The sequence below is a fragment of the Hypomesus nipponensis genome, chromosome 7, assembly GCF_054491055.1.
Source record: "Hypomesus nipponensis isolate SF chromosome 7, ASM5449105v1, whole genome shotgun sequence".
Classification (NCBI taxonomy): domain Eukaryota; kingdom Metazoa; phylum Chordata; class Actinopteri; order Osmeriformes; family Osmeridae; genus Hypomesus; species Hypomesus nipponensis.
Genome location: NC_140367.1, coordinates 12,197,246 through 12,216,385, shown reverse-complemented (window position 1 = coordinate 12,216,385; position 19,140 = coordinate 12,197,246). Strand labels below are relative to the sequence as shown.

Below are 19,140 nucleotides of genomic sequence, written 5' to 3'. Positions count from 1 at the left end.
GTCAAATACACCCTCTGGTGGTGATAGAAACTGAGTATTTAAAAATTCTTCCTGGGTGTAACTGCCCTTAGGCGTGGTCGGCGTAATGATAAATTGAGTCACTTACCTGAAAACAACAAGATTAAAGGGCGCTGCAGTAAGTACTGTTCTGAACGATTTTGTAAAAAAAAAAATGTTTTGGATAACTTGACAAATAATGGGGTAATGTGTTTTACAGGGCGGCGTCAACTTTAATCTACAAATCCGGTAAGTTTGACTTTTTTATTTTAATGCACCTGTTTCTTTGTTGTCTGAGGCAGTTGACAAGCAATGTGTAGTCGATGTAACCTAAGATAATTTCAGTTTGCGATAGGACCAATTTATTCACATTATTGTAATAGTTTCTATTGAAATGGAAATTAAATAAGGGAATGACAGATTATTCCACAGAAGTGAACGACTTAATGTTTGTTTTGACAAGACATAGATGACATCATTTCTCTTTACAATGGAGTATTTTGAATCGCATTATACAATGATGAAACAATTATATATTTTGAAAGGTAAAATTGATGTTTTTGGTCAACACTGATAACTAATTTGATATGAATATTTAAGCTTATCTGCTTTATGGGAATAAATTAAGGAAAATAAAGTCTTCAAAATGTTAAGACTAACCGAAACTGATCGATACCTATACTTTAAGAAACAAAACAAAAACACAGTTGACAGAAAAGGCATATAATGGACGGCAAATGGGGAATATGTTGGTATGATGGTAGTCGCTACGATTTGAGTAATAAAATTCTCTATTTGCATTCAGTCTACCTTTAGTACGTGAATATGTGTATGTGTGGTTAGGGGGGAGGAGACATGATAGGAACAGTTGAGGACAGGCCAATATAGAGCTTGAAGTTGAAACAGAAATGACAGGAGGAAGGAGACATTGGAAGGGACTTTCTGTCATTTGAAGTGTGTAAAGAAAGCATGCTTTGGTGAAGTTTGCTAATGAAACAGAGATGTGTCTGCGTTTCTTCACTGACTTAACAAACGTGCATACAAATGTATTATGAGACATAATCATTGTTAAAAACGGAAACCAGATGTCTATACCCTCATTCACACACAATACATCAGAACTACCAAAACACCACTAATGGCAACATAAACACAGGCTTATTATGCGCTTACAAGCAAATGCAACATGTAATAATGTTCTACTCCTGAACATTGACATGAAATTGCACAAGTTGGATCATCTTTCCAATTTAAAGTGATGTACTGCTGTGGTCTACTCCACTTCTACTATCTCAAATATAAACTCCTCAGGTCACATGACCCAGTGTTTACACAGGTTGATTAGGCCGTTAGGGAGTTATGGATAGATAAGAAAGATACACAAACATAGAAAGGGGCACACAGTTGAACCATGGAAAATGAAAGCATTGTATCCCATCCCAAAAGGTAACCGGACAGTGTTTGAAAAGCTCGCCGGCTATTCACACAGACACATCAATATTACATAAAATGTAATATTTGTTTTTTCAAGACAGCAAAATGGTGGAGCAAACAAGACAGAGGAGCAGTGTCATATCCCTCCAGGCAGGACCTAGCGAGGTGGACAACAGCTCCCTGTTTGATGCAAATCTTAGGTAAAGACCTAATTTGAGACTGGTACATAGTTGTGGACCCATTTTATCTTTTGAATTTGTGTAGGAATAGTAAAGCAATTTTAACAAGAACCGTCTTTCTGTGTTTTGTGTAGGATGAACGTCAGAGAGATCCGGGCAATCAGTCAGCAGCTGGCAGAGATAGGAGACCGGCTAAACAGAGAATGGGCAGTGAGATCCAACCCAGCCCAGTGGCCCCCAGCTCTCCGCATGGCAAGACCTGCCCAAGCCCTGACCAGGGACATCTACAGGTCAGAGGTCAAGAGGATAAGCCTCAGTCAAACAATCCCTTTTTTCACAGATTTTATTGTCTTTACTTCCTTTTTTCAAATATTGACTATGTTACTTCAATGTCATATAGACAAATTTTTTATAGAATGAGCAAACTTGAGCGAAACTCTAGAAGATAGTGAAGCCTGAGTTTGAGTGCACTGTCAATGTATGGACACTGTATTTGTTACATAAATGTAATACTGTTACATATTTGTTACACGTGAATATTTGGTGACGTACATTATGATTTTCTTAAAGGGGAATTAGAGGACCATTCTGGGGCATAAGGAGTTGGTCTGCTGTGATGAAAGCTTGCGGCGTAGCCACTTCGGCCAGTCAGGACACCCTGAGTGCTGAGGCGTGGGCAGCCTGGGTAAGAACTCACCTGGTATCACAGTTTTTTCTCCTCTCCCAGGGTTCTATGGGTGATTGGTAGGTTCTGATTCTGAAACAACAGTATGAAAAAATAAACCCTATTTTTCAGATAATTGCTCTATTATTGCACTTGTTGAAGGGGTGTAATTATTATTTTTGCCAGATATTTTGATGTTGATCACAATGCAAGAATAACTTTTTTTTTCCCTTTCTACAGGTATCCAGTATTCAACATGTTAACTGCACTGGCTGGTCCACAAGGGTTCTGGTGGCTGTAGCCCTGGTGGCCACGGCAACCATTTGCACTGCATTCTGGGAAAAGTGGAAAGGCTAACCATTGCACTGAAGGGTCATGGGCTGGTCTTTGGCCACAACATATTTTTGTTTTTTATCTTATAAAGTGCATTCTCTCTTTTATGCTGTAACTTCTCTATTCGATTGATTGTTATAAGTGGTATTGAATTTGAATTGATGTGCAGGATCACAGATGTTGTTTTTGTCAACTTGAAAACTGGTTGGGGCATGTTTCAGAAGACCATTGCTGGCCTGCAGTATTTTGTATGAAAATTGAGTCTTTTACTGGTTAATGAGGCCAATTGGATTAGCAATTTCATCATGTAACCTAGCTTGTTTCACCAGTCAACGAAAGCTGGTCTTTCAATTCCACAATTGGACATTCATTACTCTATCATCAAAATAAAACTTTCAAGACAAAAGGCATTGATTTATTTACAATGGCAAAATATTTATTCAACACAAGAAAAAAGAAAAAGAAACAGCCAGGATGAATGCATTGGTTACATAAAGGCTGAATTTAAAGTCTTAGCTCTCACACGAGTGCGTGCGTGTGTCCAGCATGACTCCCCTCAATGTTCAGGTCCATGTGGCGTCTACACTGGTACACATCGAGCCGTCACTGTCCATGCGTGTGCACGCTGGCATGTCTCCCCCTCCTCAGTCCTCGTGAGAAATTACGTCCACGTGCGTGTAGCTCTTGTAGGCCTTCATGTTGCACTTCTGCAGCGTGGCCCCCAGCTGTTTCCCAGGTCCCACCTCGTATGTGTGGGGGAAACTCTGACCCCGAGTCCTCTCGTACACCTCGTGGAGAGTCTGCTCCCATTTCACGGGTGACACCAGCTGCTTGACCAGTTGCTTGCGCACGTGGCCCTCGTGCATGTAGCGCTTGCCGTCCACGTTGGAGTACACGCTGATCTCCGGCCGCCGCACCTGAACATACGTGATTGAGATGGAGCGAGAGAGACAGAGGGGAATGAAAAGCTCTGCTTTAATTTCACATTTACAAAGGGGAAATTCCCATTGACTTTTACAAGTTAAAAGGCAGGGTAGGTCAGTTCTACAAACCATGCAATTTTGGCATGAGTTCGTAAGGATTCAAACCAATAACAGGAGGTAGGTAGGGAGTCAGGTGGCTGAGCGGTGAGGGAATCGGGCTAGTAATCAGAAAGTTGCCAGTTTGATTCCTGGCTGAGCCAAATGACGTTGTGTCCTTGGGCAAGGCACTTCACCCTACTTGCCTCGGGGGGAATGTCCCTGTACTTACTGTAAGTCGCTCTGGATAAGAGCGTCTGCTAAATGACTAAATGTAAATGTAGGTAGACCTACCTAAACAAACAGTCCACCATTGCATTCTGTCCAAATGCCGTCCAATCATTACTGCTGATCCTACCGTAATGATTGGTCGTGTTTATTACAGACCTGCCTGCCCACAGATATCGGGTTGATTTCATTCTAGTCAAACTTTTTGTTTTGTTGGTTGCTATCAGGATGTGAAGTGTATTTCAGAAAATATGACGAAAGTGCTTCTCAGTAAAATTACCTACCCTGACTTTAAGAGTCTCAGAGCGTAGGTGGGACATGAAAGGCACTAAAGTAGCGCATGCTAACTTTCCCGCATGTGTTGACCTCCCTTCGTAATCTTTGCGCGCAACACCCCTCGCTACACAGTGAAACAACAAACTAGAAAGCTGACAGGTGATCGTGTGGTCCGACCAGAGAGACTGACCTCCACCTGTTGTAGGACATCTCTGAGGGGCTCAGTGGCCAGCTCCATCAGCTGGGTGTGGAAGGCCCCGCTCACAGGGAGGGGCCGCGCCCGCAGGAAGTTAAACTGCCGGGAGTTTTGCTGCAGGAAATCAAGCGCCTGGAGGGAGACGGAAATGGTTGGGGGATAAAGGGGTGTACGTTGAAAGACAAGGCAATGGCATCTTTCCAACAACAGACTACTTACAACAAATGCATGGAAAATCCATGGATGATTAGTATTTCTTTGAGGAGGAAGAGCTATTCTCCTGCGACTTTGCAATGCATAGCCTACATCAATGTGTGACGTAGTTAAGGCACCCCTGGTTGAGATTATTTCAAATTAGGACTTTTATTTTGTCAATGGGTCACTTGAACATTAAGGACCAGTGTTACTTCCTTGGGCAAATTGGGTGGGTCTTGACTGGATACCCTACCTCACGGTGCCCAGCGATGACTCTGCCATCTGGAAACAAGTAGTTGGCCACGCTGCAAACAGGATGTTGGATGCCCAGACTGAGGCAGTGTTCTCTGGCCTGCAGGCAGGCATAGTTGTACTTTGCCTGTGGCCGACCAATTACTGATAGCATACCGCTAGGGATCAGTTCAGAGGCCTTCTGCATGGCCTCAGCTCTCACTTTCACCGCATACAGGGCTGGGAGACAGAGAGGATGTTATACACTGTAATGCATTCTGGGATCTTACATTGAGACCTGCGGTGTTGGACTGAAATCGGTGACCTACCGAAAACTGTGACCGTTAGGTCTGTTCAGCAAATGTTCAAGCCCTAACCCTAACATTGGCAAGCCATGAGAACAGCAACCCCTGGTCATAGTTTTCGATAGGTCATCGATTTTGACACTGGCATTCAACAGAGAAAAGGGTAACCATCTTGAGACCTGAATGTTCTGTTGCAGGGCAATGAGCAAAACAATCAAGCATTATGCCTATGTGGGGTAGGTCATGAAAATGCTCAATTAAGAGTTGCCTATTATTACGTTATTATTATACCAGCAGCAACAGCTGGCTCTTTGAGCAGCTGCGTGTTGACACCTTTGACGCCAGGAGGCGAAAGCTGACGCATTCTTTTGCAGTTCACCTCCTGGCGTCAGGAAACGACATAGTTAGGCTACTGTTATCCTCAGATGCTTTTCCAGGAGCCAGTTTTGGAGAAACTACTGCTACACTGTTCATAGGCCATGTGTTGTTTTTAGTTAAGCATTTTAGATAAGTAGATTTATGTCTCTTGAATGTAATGTGTTCGTGTATGGGCCATTGCGCCTGAAATAAACATTAAATAAATAAATATACGGTTGTGCAAACCTATTATTATTAGGTTTGCTGACCAAAAGTTGTGTTATTGTGTGCCAGCTCTGATAATTAGCGATGCACCAACCTTCAGCAAAATCCATGGCATCAGAGAATACCAAGGCCGCAAACTCTCCCACACTGAAGCCTGCAGCTGCCACGCACGTCTCGATAGCCTGGGAATGGATGTGCGCGCATTAATTATTGTTATTAGGATGTGTATTGTGATATACAGTGAGCCCTCTAGTCAAGTTTCTGTCCACATGTCACGCACTACGCAGAATTATATTCGCCAAGCTATAAGATGTAATGAAAATCTTGCTGACAAACATGACTTACATGGGGGTTTTCGTGGTTTAGTTTCTCCACCGCTGCCAGTGACGTGACAAAAATTGCGGGCTGACAGTGTACTGTTTTCATCAGTTCCTCCGCTGGGCCGTGAAGGCACATGGAGAGCAAATCGTAACCCAAAATTTTCTGTGCAACTGCGAACATGTCCTTTACGGTACCGTACTTCAAAAGCCCACGACCCATACCCACGAACTGACTTCCCTGTCCGGGGAAGAGTAGCACCGAACAGTTGTTAGGGTTTTTTTTATGTCTATTTTTTTCAATTCCTGAAAACTCCTTGACTGGAGAAGAAATGTGGGACTCGCTCGGTGGTTGGGACCCACTATTTCGGTCACGCTGCGTGACATGTATCAGTCTTTTACACACTCTTGGGAAAGATCGAGGCACTTTTCTTGAGCCCAAACTCTTGACGAGAGTGACCAAAACACCTCCCGAAATCAGGATCATAGTAAACGACAACGCAGCCTCTTACATGAATAGGTATTTTTGTCACGATACAGAAAACGGATTAATCCTTCCCCGTCTTCTGTATTTTTGTCAAATGAATAGACTTGCCCACATTGTGTCCTTAAGGGCGCAGACATGTTGTTTTAAAACTGCGTCACTACGTCGTCTTTTTTACGTTTCCGTCTGATTGACGCTACCTACGCCTACGAACAGATGGGGATTGGTCTAAACTAGGTGTACAATAGCCTACAATTAGATTTATCTGTAGTTCGTCAGTCCCAATAGTATGAACAGAGCCTGTTTAAGGAGAGCCTTGCCACTCCCTATTAAACCCCATTGTACCGAATTTGGCTGCGGTTCCACCAGAGTTCCACAAAAGTTCCACTGGGGGTGATCGCGAGCGAGTGCATGTTGAATGGGAGTCTATGGAGCTAAACGGCTAAATTTGTCTCTTTCGCCTGATTGTCGTTGAAAAATCTCCGATTTGATTGTAGTTTGTGCATGTTCAACATGGATTATAGGTCGAAAATTGAATGAACGAGTACTTATGTCTTTTTGATTTCTTACAGGGTGAGTCGTTGTTACCCATAACAAGCTAGCATTCTGCTACTGAATGCTGATTTGTTAGTAAAGGACTGATACGACCAGAGCTCCCGCTTGATGGCATCCGAAGCGGAATCAGAATGTTGGAGCATTAGCAACATTAGCAACAACATTAGCAAGCCAAAACTCTTTCAAGCATGTGTATTGACAGGGAGAGCCTAACCTGTCAGCTGTGTTGTCGATGCCCTGAGAGAAAAAAGTAAGTGACCAGGGCTTGCCGTCAAGCAGTAGCTCTGGTTGTACGATGTGTATGACGTCAATGACATTTTTCAAAAGCTTTTTAGAACAGAAAGGCGACTTTAAAACAATCTAACAGCCAGCAGTGTGTATTTTTTTGCCTCCCCTTTCGAATTCAGAATTCAAATTACTAGACAAAAAATGATATCCTGAGAAAAGTGGATTTTGAGGGGTACCGCTCCATAGACCTCCATTCATTCCAATAGGGTCCAAATGCAGTGCTCCCTCCTCAGGCCCCTCTAAACCGGAACTCTCTCCTCAGGCCCCTAGAGCCGGAACTCTCTCCTCAGGCCCCTTTTTTCATGTGTATCCGAGGTATTAGCGCCACCGCTGGTCGGAGGATACTGTAGGCTATTTATATTAATAGGCTAACTTACATTGAACTTCGGTTTTAGCATAAGTCAATAATGTTTAACAAAGCGGAAATTAGCATTGCGGCTAGCGTTACGTATTGCTAACATTACAAACATGATCACTGTTCTAACCCTGGCAAGCATAGAAAATAGGTTTGGCAGTTTAGCGTCATCTAGTGGTCATTATAGAATATCACATTTTTTCCGTTGGTCATTTGCAGCAGCAACAGCTGGCTCGTGTTATTGTTTATTGTTTCCACGGCAACAAGAGCCGGCTCTGAAATAATTCATTTTTTAACGTTGATAATACAAACAACACTACTCTCTTAATCTGAAATCAATATCCATCCTTGTATTTATGTTAAATGTTGCTTCATCAATTACCACTTCAATCATAAAGATGTGTAATAGCACTAAACCAATAACGTAGGATTACGGTGTTCATGGGAAACTTAGGCTACTGCAGGGGGATAAATTAACAATAACCATGCCGAGAACATAGCCTTATGTATCGTTGATGAAATGCCTCATTTAGGCTATCACCGGCCAAACTGGCTAGCGAGTTTTTATTATGAAAATGAAATTTAGCCCGCATTTGGAGGGTGTTAATTTAGAACTCTGTACCTAACGCTAGCCGCAATGCTAATTTCCGCTTTGTTAAACACTATTGACTTATGCTAAAACCGAAGTTCAATGTAAGTTAGCCTATTAATATAAATAGCCTACAGTATCCTCCGACCAGCGGTGGCACTAATACCTCGGATACACATGAAAAAAGGGGCCTGAGGAGAGAGTTCTGGCTTCAGGGGCCTGAGGAGAGAGTTCCGGTTTGGAGGGGCCTGAGGAGGGAGCACTGCATTTGGACCCTTCTCATTCATTCTGCACTCGCTCGTTAGCGCCTTCACATGGAACTTCAACCAGTTCAGAACCCGGAAGTTTCCCTAGAGTGGAAGTTCTCTCTATATTAGACATTCTCTGGTTTCGGAGCTAGGAACAAGCTTCTGCGCAAGACCGGATGAGTCGGTCTGGAAAGATGGCGCGGTCCGTTAGGAGCTCTCGCTTGCCTCACTGCGCCACTGAGCACTTTTCATAGAAATGAATGGGGACGCCATCTTGGAAGACAGAAGTAGCTGTCTCTAGTTATATTAACTCTATGTTCTCTCTATATTAGACATTCTCTGGTATGAACCTGCAGAGCCGGAGACCCCGGAGTCCCCGGAGAGCCAGAGAGCTGCAGTTTCAGGACCGCAGTTCTAGGACCCTGACAGCGCCACCTAGCGAATTGAAAGGCAGAGTCACTCGATCGCAACAAGATATTTGAATGGTTTCGTCAGTCCCTTCAACTCATAAATATCACCACGGCAAACCAGCTGTTTTATACCTTAATCTCCCCCTCACCCCCCTTCTCCCTCTCTTTTCCGCCTCCTCATGCAGAAGCTCTGAGTTAGGCCTAGGTATTATGATTATTCGTGCTTGATTAAAGCATTAATGAACGTATACAACATTATTAGTGTGTTTGCTGCAAGCAAAAACAATATTGTTATTCTGCATACGTATTTTTTATTTTTTTGTGTGTGTGTTTGCTGCATGTAAAAAAAACACTATTTTTATTCTGCATATTAATTTTCCTCCCACTTCCGTCGCCTACTCCTTTCACACCGTTAAAGATAGAAACACCGTTCAAACTTCACTTGATAAAGTCTGAACTGCTCTACAGTGCAGTGTACTTTTCTCACAGATAACTTGTACAGTTTTTTAAGTTATTAAAGTTTAAAGTGCTTAAAAAAATGGGTTTCAATGATTCAGAATTTTCAAGTCAAATTCAATTGTGACGTCATGCACTGACAGAACTGTTTCTCACCGAGTACATGTTTTACACTGTTTAACACTTTCTTGCCTGAATATGCAGACTTTTTCAAATAATATACCTGAAATGTTTATACAATTTTGTATCATTTTTAACCACTTTCAATACAAGATAGAGGACATGTTAGAATGAATGTATGAAATGTGCGTAATTTTGTCATGAATTCAGAAACGAAGACAGATTTAAGATAGACTATTCTGTTTAAAAGTTATGAACACTGATGTGATGAGTGGGATAACGTAATTCCAAGCTAGCGCGATGGCTCTCCATTACTAAAAACAGTTCATCTTTTTTCCACAATCGACCAAATTGACCAAACAAGGTAGGCCCTATGTGCATTGAGCTTAAAGTGTACATAATCTAGCTATATAATTTTTCCTTAAGCAAGTTACACAGAAATCTGAAAAAAATGAGGCTCAACACTGTTATAGCTAACCGTCACGAACAGCCAAACCGGGGTTCACAAAAGGCAGCTGGCCATACTACGAAAAAATGCTTCGTAACGCAAAAGTTTTTACTTTTAATTGACGATATTGACAGAGATGTTAAGAAACTTGTCTTTACTCTAAATATCTTCTCTGTTTTCAATTTGAAGCAGTAAATCTAATACAGTAGGAATTCTCCCACTACATCTGCTCGACCCATTTGGACTAATATGTTTTCTCAGTCACACATTAGACTAGCTAATTTTCGAGCACTTTCAATACAAGATACAGGCCATGTTAGAGTTGATAAATATATAGGCCCACATAATTGTGTGGGCAATGTAGAACAGCAGACAGATTTGAAATATGATCTTTTGTTTTAAAGTTATGGCCATAGTAGGCCTAAGACTTTTTACATAGACTTTTGGAGTAGGTTTTAACTTAAGGCCTCTGAGTCACTTACAGTGGATCTCCACGCCCCGAAGGAATTTACCTGAGCCTCTGAGTGATCGATTACATATCCTACTAGGTCTACTATGGTTAAATCCATATTATAGTAGAGATAAACGACTGATTAGTGAACACGCATACTTAAGGGTCGGTGCTCTGATCAAGCAGACGATTTTTACCTCCTTCAGAGTTTCATGTCATTAACTGTTTAGCGCTCAAGGTTACAGGTTAACGCACTTGTGCACATGTCTAAAATTGGAGTCAGATATTAACGAGTCAATTATCTGCCTGAGAATCAAACCAAAAAATGGTGGTTCCCAAACCAGGGACAAACACCAAGCGTCTCTGGACTTTCAATTCACCACCTACAATTTGGCGCACCCTTGCGACGTGATCCTGTGAGCTGGCTCCGGAATCAACGGAACTAGGAATTAATTGGATTATTGCCTATTGTCTATGTTGTCTCTCCTGGTGTAAGCATATTTCTACAATTCCTATCAGCAAAGGATTGAGGGATACTCAGGATACGTAAATACATTTTTGTATTGTTGTTTTCCATTTTATTCCATCTCAAGGACAAAGAACATGGATTTTTAAGGACATGGCAGTATGAGTGTAGGATAGGGCCAAGAGACCTTCCTAAACTTATGGTCACTCAGTGTGCACAAAACGCTAGTCCGTTTAAACGAAAAAGGTCATCACATTTATTCTGCGGATAATGATACACTCATGAAGTGGTTTGCGGAAACGGGCTGTAAACTTGACAACAAACCCAGGTTCAAAAAACTAAAGATAAAATCTGCGGTGGGATAGGCTACTTAATGCATCGTAATATGTGCCAAACCATCGATAGGATTCAAACTACTTTGACAAATATTCTACAGCTAGAAACAGCACGCTCTGTCGAAATGCAAAAACTACGACTAAAGTTGAAAGATTTGATTATGACAAGCAAACCTTGCTCTTCAACTGTTGAGATCACCTCTTCAGAGGTGTGTCATTAGGTGTGATTGTCATTTTAGCATTGTAAATCAACGACTGTCCCAGACAAGTGTCTGGGTGACCAGGGACAAAGGGGCTGCCAAAACATCCCTACATAAGCTTAACAACCACAATCGCGCTAACCTGTATCACAATGGTGTTATCAACTCCTAGGTCAACCCAGGATTCCCCAATTTAATATCTGTGTGTGTGTGCCACCAATGTTACTGTGCACTAGTGGGCTACGACAAATTTAAGTAAATTAATAGCCTTCGCAATGTCACTCATTAAGATTAGTTAGATCCATGGGATCTTCAACGAATAGTGATGGAATCACCTGGATGATTTGGGATTGTTCAGTAGGCTGTAGTTGATAGTTAAGCAGAAGTATGAGACTGGGTTGGTCGCAGTGACACGGCTCCCAATATTTTCTCAAAGGGTAACATCATCACAAAGGGTTCAGATAACTTTGCCACTTGAGCTTTTATCATCAATATTTGGTTAAATCATTATATTTCAATAATCCTTATACAAACCAGATATGTCTTTTGAAATGTTCATGTGAAAAACAAAAGTTGCTGTTGATTTGGAATAGCTCAAACAGTAGCAATGTGCTGCATGACATTGCTTTGTGATTATAACATTGAATTGTGAAACAAATAGATTAACAATGTGAAATGACAATAATATAAAGCCCATCCAGTTGTGACTGTTTCTGATGTCAAATGTAACTTTTGTACCTTGGAAATTACCCAGCTGCACAGTAGGTAACATCACATCTGAATTTTCCAGTTATAACTTTGACTATAAGCAAATGTTTCAAACGGTTCTTCTCTTTCCTGTGTTAGGTTAAGTATCATGCGGTGTGTTGGCAACGTTTTACCAATTGGACAAATGGCTATGTTTGTTTCAAGCTCCAAAAACTATTTTTCAGTCAAATCATCCCAAAAGATTTGCTCGCACCCGCGCGCTCGCATTAGTAAGTCCCTAACTAGCATCACATCAGGCACAGAAATTGGATGCATTAGCAGGGAGCTCGCTGTGGTGGCGTATACTGGACCGGTTCTGGTGGGCCGGTCTGAATCAAAGGCCGGGACCCTATTTTTACTCCCAGTCCGTCCCTGCCGTTCTATCAATAAGCAGACCTGCCAACCTGTACGCAATTAGTGAAGCGGATACGCATTTTGACTTCAAAGTACGCTGGTACTTGTATTGGCTGTCAATCATGATGGAAGAGTAGACGAGTTAAGTTACAGCATGTCCACCATCTCTTGTGGGGGTTATGCATTAGGCCATTTGTGGTGCCCTTACCATATTGTGCCTCACATACTGTAAATGTTAGACCCAGTGACAGGCTGGCATGAAATGGCTTGCAAATACTTAGTAAGGAGGCCATAATAATTTTTTACTATGGCTTAAGTTACGTTTCTCCAGCTCTCCCCAGGTTGGCAAAAAAAAGTATCTCAAAATGCATCAGATTGATGCTTTAAAATATGGAATATTTAAATGTTTCTTATGGGGGAGCATGCACCCGGACCCCCTTAGAGGGGTAATATCCTTCTCACCTTTTTCACCCCTGACCCGTTTTCATGCCGGGCAGGATCTTCAACAAATGGTGATGGAATATTCCATGACGATTTGGGATTGTTCAGTAGGCTGTCGTTGATACATAAGCAGAAATATGAGACTGGTTTGGCGTGTTCATAGGTAATCTCCAACATAACCAGCTAAACAGGTCACTGTGTTTTATCTGTGTTTTCTTGTGTAGAGCAACAGCTGTGGGACCTACGCAGCGCTGGTTTGTCAAGGGTGTGTGTTGCTGAACTGAGGAGAGTTTTGGCGTCCTGGGGAGAGGAGTGTCGTGGCTGTCTGGAAAAACACGAATACATACGTCTTATCCAGGAGAGAGCTCCGTTCCACTTACACACCATAGAACTGTGACACACACCAAAACACAAACGAACAGTGACACGGCTCCCACTATTTTCTCAAAGGGTAACATCAACACAAAGGGTTCAGATAACTTTAACACTTGTGCTTTTATCTTCAATATTTGGTTAATTCCTTATATTTCAATAATCCTTATACAAACCAGATGTCTTTTAAAATGTTCATGTGAAAAACAAAAGTTGCTGTTGATTTGGAATAGCTCAAACAGTAGCAATGTGCTGCATGACATTGCTTTGTGATTATAACATTGAGTTGTGAAACAAATAGATTAACAATGTGAAATGACAATAATATAAAGCCCATCCAGTTGTGACTGTTTCTGATGTCAAATGTAACTTTTGTACCTTGGAAATTACCCAGCTGCACAGTAGGTAACATCACATCTGAATTTTCCAGTTATAACTTTGACTCACAGGGCTCTGTCCTTGGACTCCTCCTTTTCTCCCTGTACACCACCTCACTTGCACCAATCATCACCTCCCATGGCTTCTCCTACCACTGCTACGCTGACGACACGCAGCTGTTCCTGTTGTTCCCCCCGACTGATCCAGGGATCTCAGCTGGGATTGAGGATTGATCACAGACATATCCGCCTGGATGACCAAGCACCACCTCCAGCTGAACCCCGCCAAAACAACTTCTCATCATCCCAGCCAAACCCTCCATCTCTCACGATCTCTCAATCATCATGGGATCTGCGATGGTGACCCCTTCATACTCTGCCAGGAACCTCAGGGTTACCATGGATGACGAGCTCTCCCTACCAGCCCACATTGCTGCAGTCACCCGGTCATGTAGATTCACCCTCTACAACATCCAGAAAATCAGGAGATACCTGTTTGAGAATTACACCTAGCTGCTAGTCCAAGTATCCAGAACGCAGCAACCCGCTTGGTCTTCAATCTACCCAGACGCTCCTATGTTACCCCGCTCCTCATCTCCCTCCACTGGCTACCCATCACTGCCCATATCAGATTCAAGTCCCTGGTACTGACCTTCTGAGCGGTGAACGGGACTGCACCCGACTACATCAAGTTTCTCCTCCAGCCTTACACCCCCACCCAGCACCTACAGTCTTCTTCTGACATCCATCTGGTGGTCCCACCTCTCAAGAGAGCCCCTTCCCAACGCAAGCTCTTCTCTTGTCTGGCCCCCCAGTGGTGGAATCAACTCCCCACCTCCATCAGAGACACTGACTGTCTCCCCACGTTCAAGAAAAGGCTCAAAACGCACTTGTTCCGGTACTTAGGAATGATTGGCTGGACCTGATGTTAGTTTCCTCCAGGATCACAAGGACTCTTATTGAGAAACGTGTTGCTCTTGTTGGTTAGTTGTAACTGACTTAAAATGATTGTACTCGCTGTGAAAAATATTGTTGCTTGCTTTTTCCACAGGTACACTCTTGCATTTCTGAGGTTCATGTTGTTTAGGATGTTTGTTTAATTGGCAGTAGGATGATTGGATGAAGATTGGGCCGATGTATTTTTCATGAATGGTGTTTCTGCCTATGCAAATTAGGACATTCAATAAGTGTGGCGCTTATTTGGGTGTATTTTGGGGATATTCGATTAGTGTATAGCTCATTTGCATATTAAAATTCATTTTCAAAGAAACCTGTAATAATAATAAAAATACTTTTCATGGGTAGTTTCATTGTGTAAAGTTTCATTTTGATAGGAGTAAAAGAAAAAAAATAACCCCATTGGAGTGTGATATTGCCTGGCCTTATTGGCACACATCTCGGATTGATGAGAATTAAACATATTTCCACAACTAGGATTTCTAAGGACTTTTAGTATGTTGGTCTGGACACCTCATAGAAATGATCTATGCTGAAAACAAATATTTTACAATTAGTCTGTCATAAAACGCTACTTTGCCTGGATTAAATTTAGATACGAGCCTGATGAAGATAGCCAGCTTCTCGGATTTCTTTAACCGAGCCTGTTTCATTCGTCATTTGCCTGAGAAAGCGACCTCCGTTAGCCAGGCTAGTTTTGCCCGATCACTTGGTTAGGCTATTTATGGGTATCGGGGTCAAGGGACTTTAGTGTATAGACAAGTGAAACGTAAATGTATTTGTCCAAAGGCCAAGAGCCTCAAAAAGTTAATATCAAGCCCTGCAATCCAGTGGCCAGAGATAAATAATGACCAGGGGGGTATTCCAGGTAGCGGGTTTAGTGAAAACTTTGAGTTGTTTAACCCTGAAAAGAGGCATACTCTGAGTTCCAGGTTCCAGAAAGAGAGGTAACAAAACCTTTTGGTAAGTTTCCATGGTAACTTACTCCTTGAAACTAACCTGCTCGCTAGCAGGTTTTCAATGCCAAACTCTGCGTTTCTACCGATCCCCTCCCACTTTATGAGCCCGATAGCTTTGGCAGACACGGCATATCATATCCTGGTTCAGCCGAGCGATCTCGAACAAAATGTCATTTGCTTAGTTATACGCTGGGAGACGATTTTAAGATGTGCTTTAATTCCCTAAGGAATACCTAAATTAACGTTACCATTTCCCGTCACAATCTGTAATTTATTTTAGCAACATTCTCAGCCCTTGGGCCTTCGTTGCCTGTGTTACATGCCATGGATGGACATGCACTCAGAATTGACCAAATGATTTTGGGCACTGAAATAAATACAACTAATTAAGGTTCCTCCAGTAGGAGAAGTTGTTTCGTTAGTATTCTTATTATTAGGCTATATTTCTCCGTTAAATGGCCTAATAGCTCAAAAAGTCCTGGACCCGATTTTTTCCAATTTGGTCCAATGATACAACAGGTCACTCACTACTCCCAGGCGGCTAGTGGCCAATGTGCGCCCATAGGTGGCGCTATAAAACACCCCCAACGTCTACGGGATTTCCCAGGCGCCCCATTACTCCAAAATGCCTGAAAATTGGTATACATGCCTCATTTCTCATGGGGAACAAAAAAGCCTCAGGGAGCCATATTGTCAGACTTATGAATTTTCTTGTACTGTCCAAATTTGGTACAACCTTAAAAACCATTCTCCTCATGAACCATAGATCCAATCGAGAGCAACACAGACCCCTTGCTGGACTACCCCTTTATAGCTGGACAGCATCTCTTCAGCCCTGACCCCAAGACAGCTTCATCCAACGGGCCTGCCCTGCCTGCCAGCCTGCAGGCCCTGCCTCCACGCCTTGCCTGCACGTCCTCCAGAGTTAACCTTTGCAACATCTGCTGATAGAAAGGAAAATTACAGCCTTGAAAGGCAGAGGAAAAATGGCAGAATGTGCAATTAAACCAAAACATGAGGAAAATAGAGGAAATTAGTTTTCCATGGTGTGAATTTTTTAAAGCAAAAAATACTGGGTGATGAAACACACATATTAAGGAAAAGTCAAGAAAGCAAGGTCCTGGAATTTGATCAAGTGCAAAGATAAAACATTTGATATCTTCACTGGGGTCTAATGACCTCTGCTCTGCACTTCAACTGTTAATTTAATGAAGTATTTAGCTAATGTAGTTTGTGGATTTGGGATGGCTCTATGCTTTCAATGCTAGCTTGCTAACTGATATCCTCTCTGAATTACACATAATGGCCGCGTTTCCCAGATTCGTTAAGAAGCTCTTAAGCGCTAAGAGCTTCTTAAGAGCATTGTAAGAATGCTCCTAAAAAGCTCTTAGCGTTAAGAGCTTCTTAACAAATCTGGGAAATGCGGCCTATAGCTTTAATAAAAACACCCATAACATTCAAAAGTACTAGCGGGCCCACTGTAATTGTTTCTTATTATTAAGTGCATGTGAAAGTACAAAGAATGTTTTGAAGAAAAAAATTTGTAATAGGGGTCGACCACGCCAATTATAGGCGCCGTTAATAAGCATATTTATGGTTATCGGTCATTTTCAAAACCGATTTGCCAATAAAATATATCTGTATTTTTTTTTGCATGTGTTGCTTGTTGTGGTTTAAATTTATTTGACAAATTTAGAAAAGTTTTTGTTTAAATTTAGTTTTACAAAATGTTTACAGAATGCTGCTGGATGCTTCCTGCGCTTTTTAATGTTATTAGGGTTCCTCCGGTAGGAGTACCCTATTGTAATTGTTGGTATTATTAGGGTTCCTCCGGTTCCTCCGGAGGGAACCTATTGTTATTGTTGGTATTCTTATTGATATTTTTCTTTTCCTTGCGCCCCAATATCTTTATAAAGTCCCCGGTCATACATTTTCTTATTTGGCACATTGAAACTACATCCAAGTGGGTGATTGTCCTTTGCTCAAATTCATTTCAGTAACCTAAGCCAGGACACATCCCCACTGATGCTAGGCATGATTTGAAATTCCCTTACATGACAAGTTATGGCACTCCAAACAACCTTTCTAAAAACTGTAAGTAAGTTATTCTTTACAGCAGCAACCCTGAAATGTCAACCGTTTCTTAACCTTTGTCCCAAAGCTGACCAAAGCGAATACTCTGCCCTTTCTATTCATACAATCTCAATAGTTGGTGTGTAGCAGAGAGGATAGAGAGACTGACTTGTAACCTTCTGCTCATGAGTTCAAATCCCCATTCAGCCTGTTGTTGGCCAAACATGAAGTAGTTTTACTCTTTTGTTGTCCAACTCTCGATCTTCTACAGTGTACATGTTTATAATATTTTGTGGAGGAACCCGCATCGCTGCTTGCAGCTATATTTGAAATTGTACTTGGTCTTCTTCATTGCCTACAAATAGAAATCACAATGAGTAGCCCAGCCTATTTCTATCGGCTATTGTTCCTACAATTTACATGATTCATATGATTCCTACAATTTACATGATGTACCATCCTGAAACTGGTGTTTCAGCAAATCTATTTCAACATTGTAGGGGGTCAATATTGGCCAAACAACCGAAACTAATTCCCCTATGGTTTGAAGGAAGATGGGAAACTGAACAGTGTATTTAGCATTAACCAAATAATTCCAATACCAATGGAATTAGTTATTTGACTATTTTGATTTTTAAGTTAAGTCAGAGCAAGAATGGTCAAATTAAGGTTGAATATTTTGTATCATATTGCAAATGAATGATATCAATGAAGGTTAACTCTTATGCCTACTCTACCATGATTATTGTAAACCAGAGATAGAAAGCAAGAGGTGAGGAAGAAGGAGTAGGACAAGCTAGAGCTGAGGAGAACGTCTCAGGAGATCAATAATCCACAGAACAATGCTTCACAATTCCTTAAGAACAACTACAATCACCCCAGAATCTTGACCCTTAGGCTACTTATCAACATGACTAGCAATGCTACAGTAAGTTACACAATGAGATGTGAGAGCCATCAAGTTGAGACTCCATCCAGTAACTCCATATTTTACAATATGAGAGGTGGGGGCAGGTTGATAGCCTTACAAGATCAGCCTTTATTCTTCTGCCCTAAGTACACCATCTCTTGGTCAAAATATAAATTCAGAAAATTCAACTATTAATATTCATATAGGTTATTGTTCCTAAAACTATATGCTATAGCATCACCTGTGACCATGCATCCTCTTGTAACTGGTGTTCCAGTAACTCTTTTTCGAGATTAGCCTTTATTCTTCTACCCTAAGTAAGCCTTCACAAGGTGCAGTTTGTACAACTAATTTACTTGTAACATGAGATTACATTAGCTACATTTCACTGTTCCACATACAAAATTCACCTACCATTAAATGAACATCTCACTGTATACAGCATGCCCTGTTGTCAGAATGTGCAAATCGTTTTTATATTCAATATTCTCATAATGTCAGTGTAACTGACAATTACAAAAAAAGCCTGTAAATAAAAGTCGGCTACATGGAGAGAGAACTACCAGTAGCTACCATACATTATTCTCTG

The 19,140-nt window shown here is 41.6% G+C and overlaps 2 protein-coding genes across 5 annotated transcripts; one reads left to right on the top strand and one right to left on the bottom strand.

Moving 5' to 3' along the window:
- The first annotated feature begins 32 nt into the window (after nucleotides 1-32).
- On the top strand, nucleotides 33-3,003 carry bik (BCL2 interacting killer). Of its 3 annotated transcripts, XM_084701913.1 has the most exons (6): nucleotides 33-136; nucleotides 218-246; nucleotides 1,529-1,631; nucleotides 1,745-1,900; nucleotides 2,181-2,295; nucleotides 2,515-3,003. In XM_084701913.1, the coding sequence occupies exons 3-6, from the start codon at nucleotides 1,537-1,539 to the stop codon at nucleotides 2,629-2,631; spliced, it is 483 nt and encodes a 160-aa protein (XP_084558039.1). In that variant the 5' UTR covers nucleotides 33-136; nucleotides 218-246; nucleotides 1,529-1,536; the 3' UTR covers nucleotides 2,632-3,003. The 3 variants fall into 3 exon arrangements, with proteins under 3 accessions (XP_084558039.1, XP_084558040.1, XP_084558041.1); XM_084701914.1 differs by lacking the exon at nucleotides 33-136 and having other exon boundaries at nucleotides 186-246; XM_084701915.1 differs by lacking the exon at nucleotides 33-136 and having other exon boundaries at nucleotides 1,533-1,631.
- An 18-nt stretch (nucleotides 3,004-3,021) lies between these two features.
- Nucleotides 3,022-7,998, bottom strand: mcat (malonyl CoA:ACP acyltransferase (mitochondrial)). Of its 2 annotated transcripts, XM_084701912.1 has the most exons (6): nucleotides 7,210-7,998; nucleotides 5,985-6,197; nucleotides 5,734-5,821; nucleotides 4,775-4,992; nucleotides 4,321-4,458; nucleotides 3,022-3,524 (listed from the first exon to the last, which is right to left on the bottom strand). In XM_084701912.1, exons 2-6 carry the CDS (start codon nucleotides 6,177-6,179, stop codon nucleotides 3,252-3,254), a joined length of 912 nt encoding a protein of 303 aa, XP_084558038.1. In that variant the 5' UTR covers nucleotides 6,180-6,197; nucleotides 7,210-7,998; the 3' UTR covers nucleotides 3,022-3,251. The 2 variants fall into 2 exon arrangements, with proteins under 2 accessions (XP_084558038.1, XP_084558037.1); XM_084701911.1 differs by lacking the exon at nucleotides 7,210-7,998 and having other exon boundaries at nucleotides 5,985-7,186.
- Nucleotides 7,999-19,140: the final 11,142 nt, after the last annotated feature.

Bases quoted from the DNA above. Each gene is read 5' to 3' on its own strand.
- mcat (XM_084701911.1), bottom strand. From the start codon at position 6,443: ATGATCCTGATTTCGGGAGGTGTTTTGGTCACTCTCGTCAAGAGTTTG. The intron at 5,822-5,984 runs GTAAGTCATGTT...ATCCATTCCCAG, and splicing joins TAAACCACGAAAACCCCCAT to GCTATCGAGACGTGCGTGGC. The intron at 4,459-4,774 runs GTAGGGTATCCA...GTCTCCCTCCAG, and splicing joins TCATCGCTGGGCACCGTGAG to GCGCTTGATTTCCTGCAGCA.
- bik (XM_084701913.1), top strand. From the start codon at position 1,537: ATGGTGGAGCAAACAAGACAGAGGAGCAGTGTCATATCCCTCCAGGCA. The intron at 1,632-1,744 runs GTAAAGACCTAA...TGTTTTGTGTAG, and splicing joins CTGTTTGATGCAAATCTTAG to GATGAACGTCAGAGAGATCC. The intron at 2,296-2,514 runs GTAAGAACTCAC...CCCTTTCTACAG, and splicing joins CTGAGGCGTGGGCAGCCTGG to GTATCCAGTATTCAACATGT.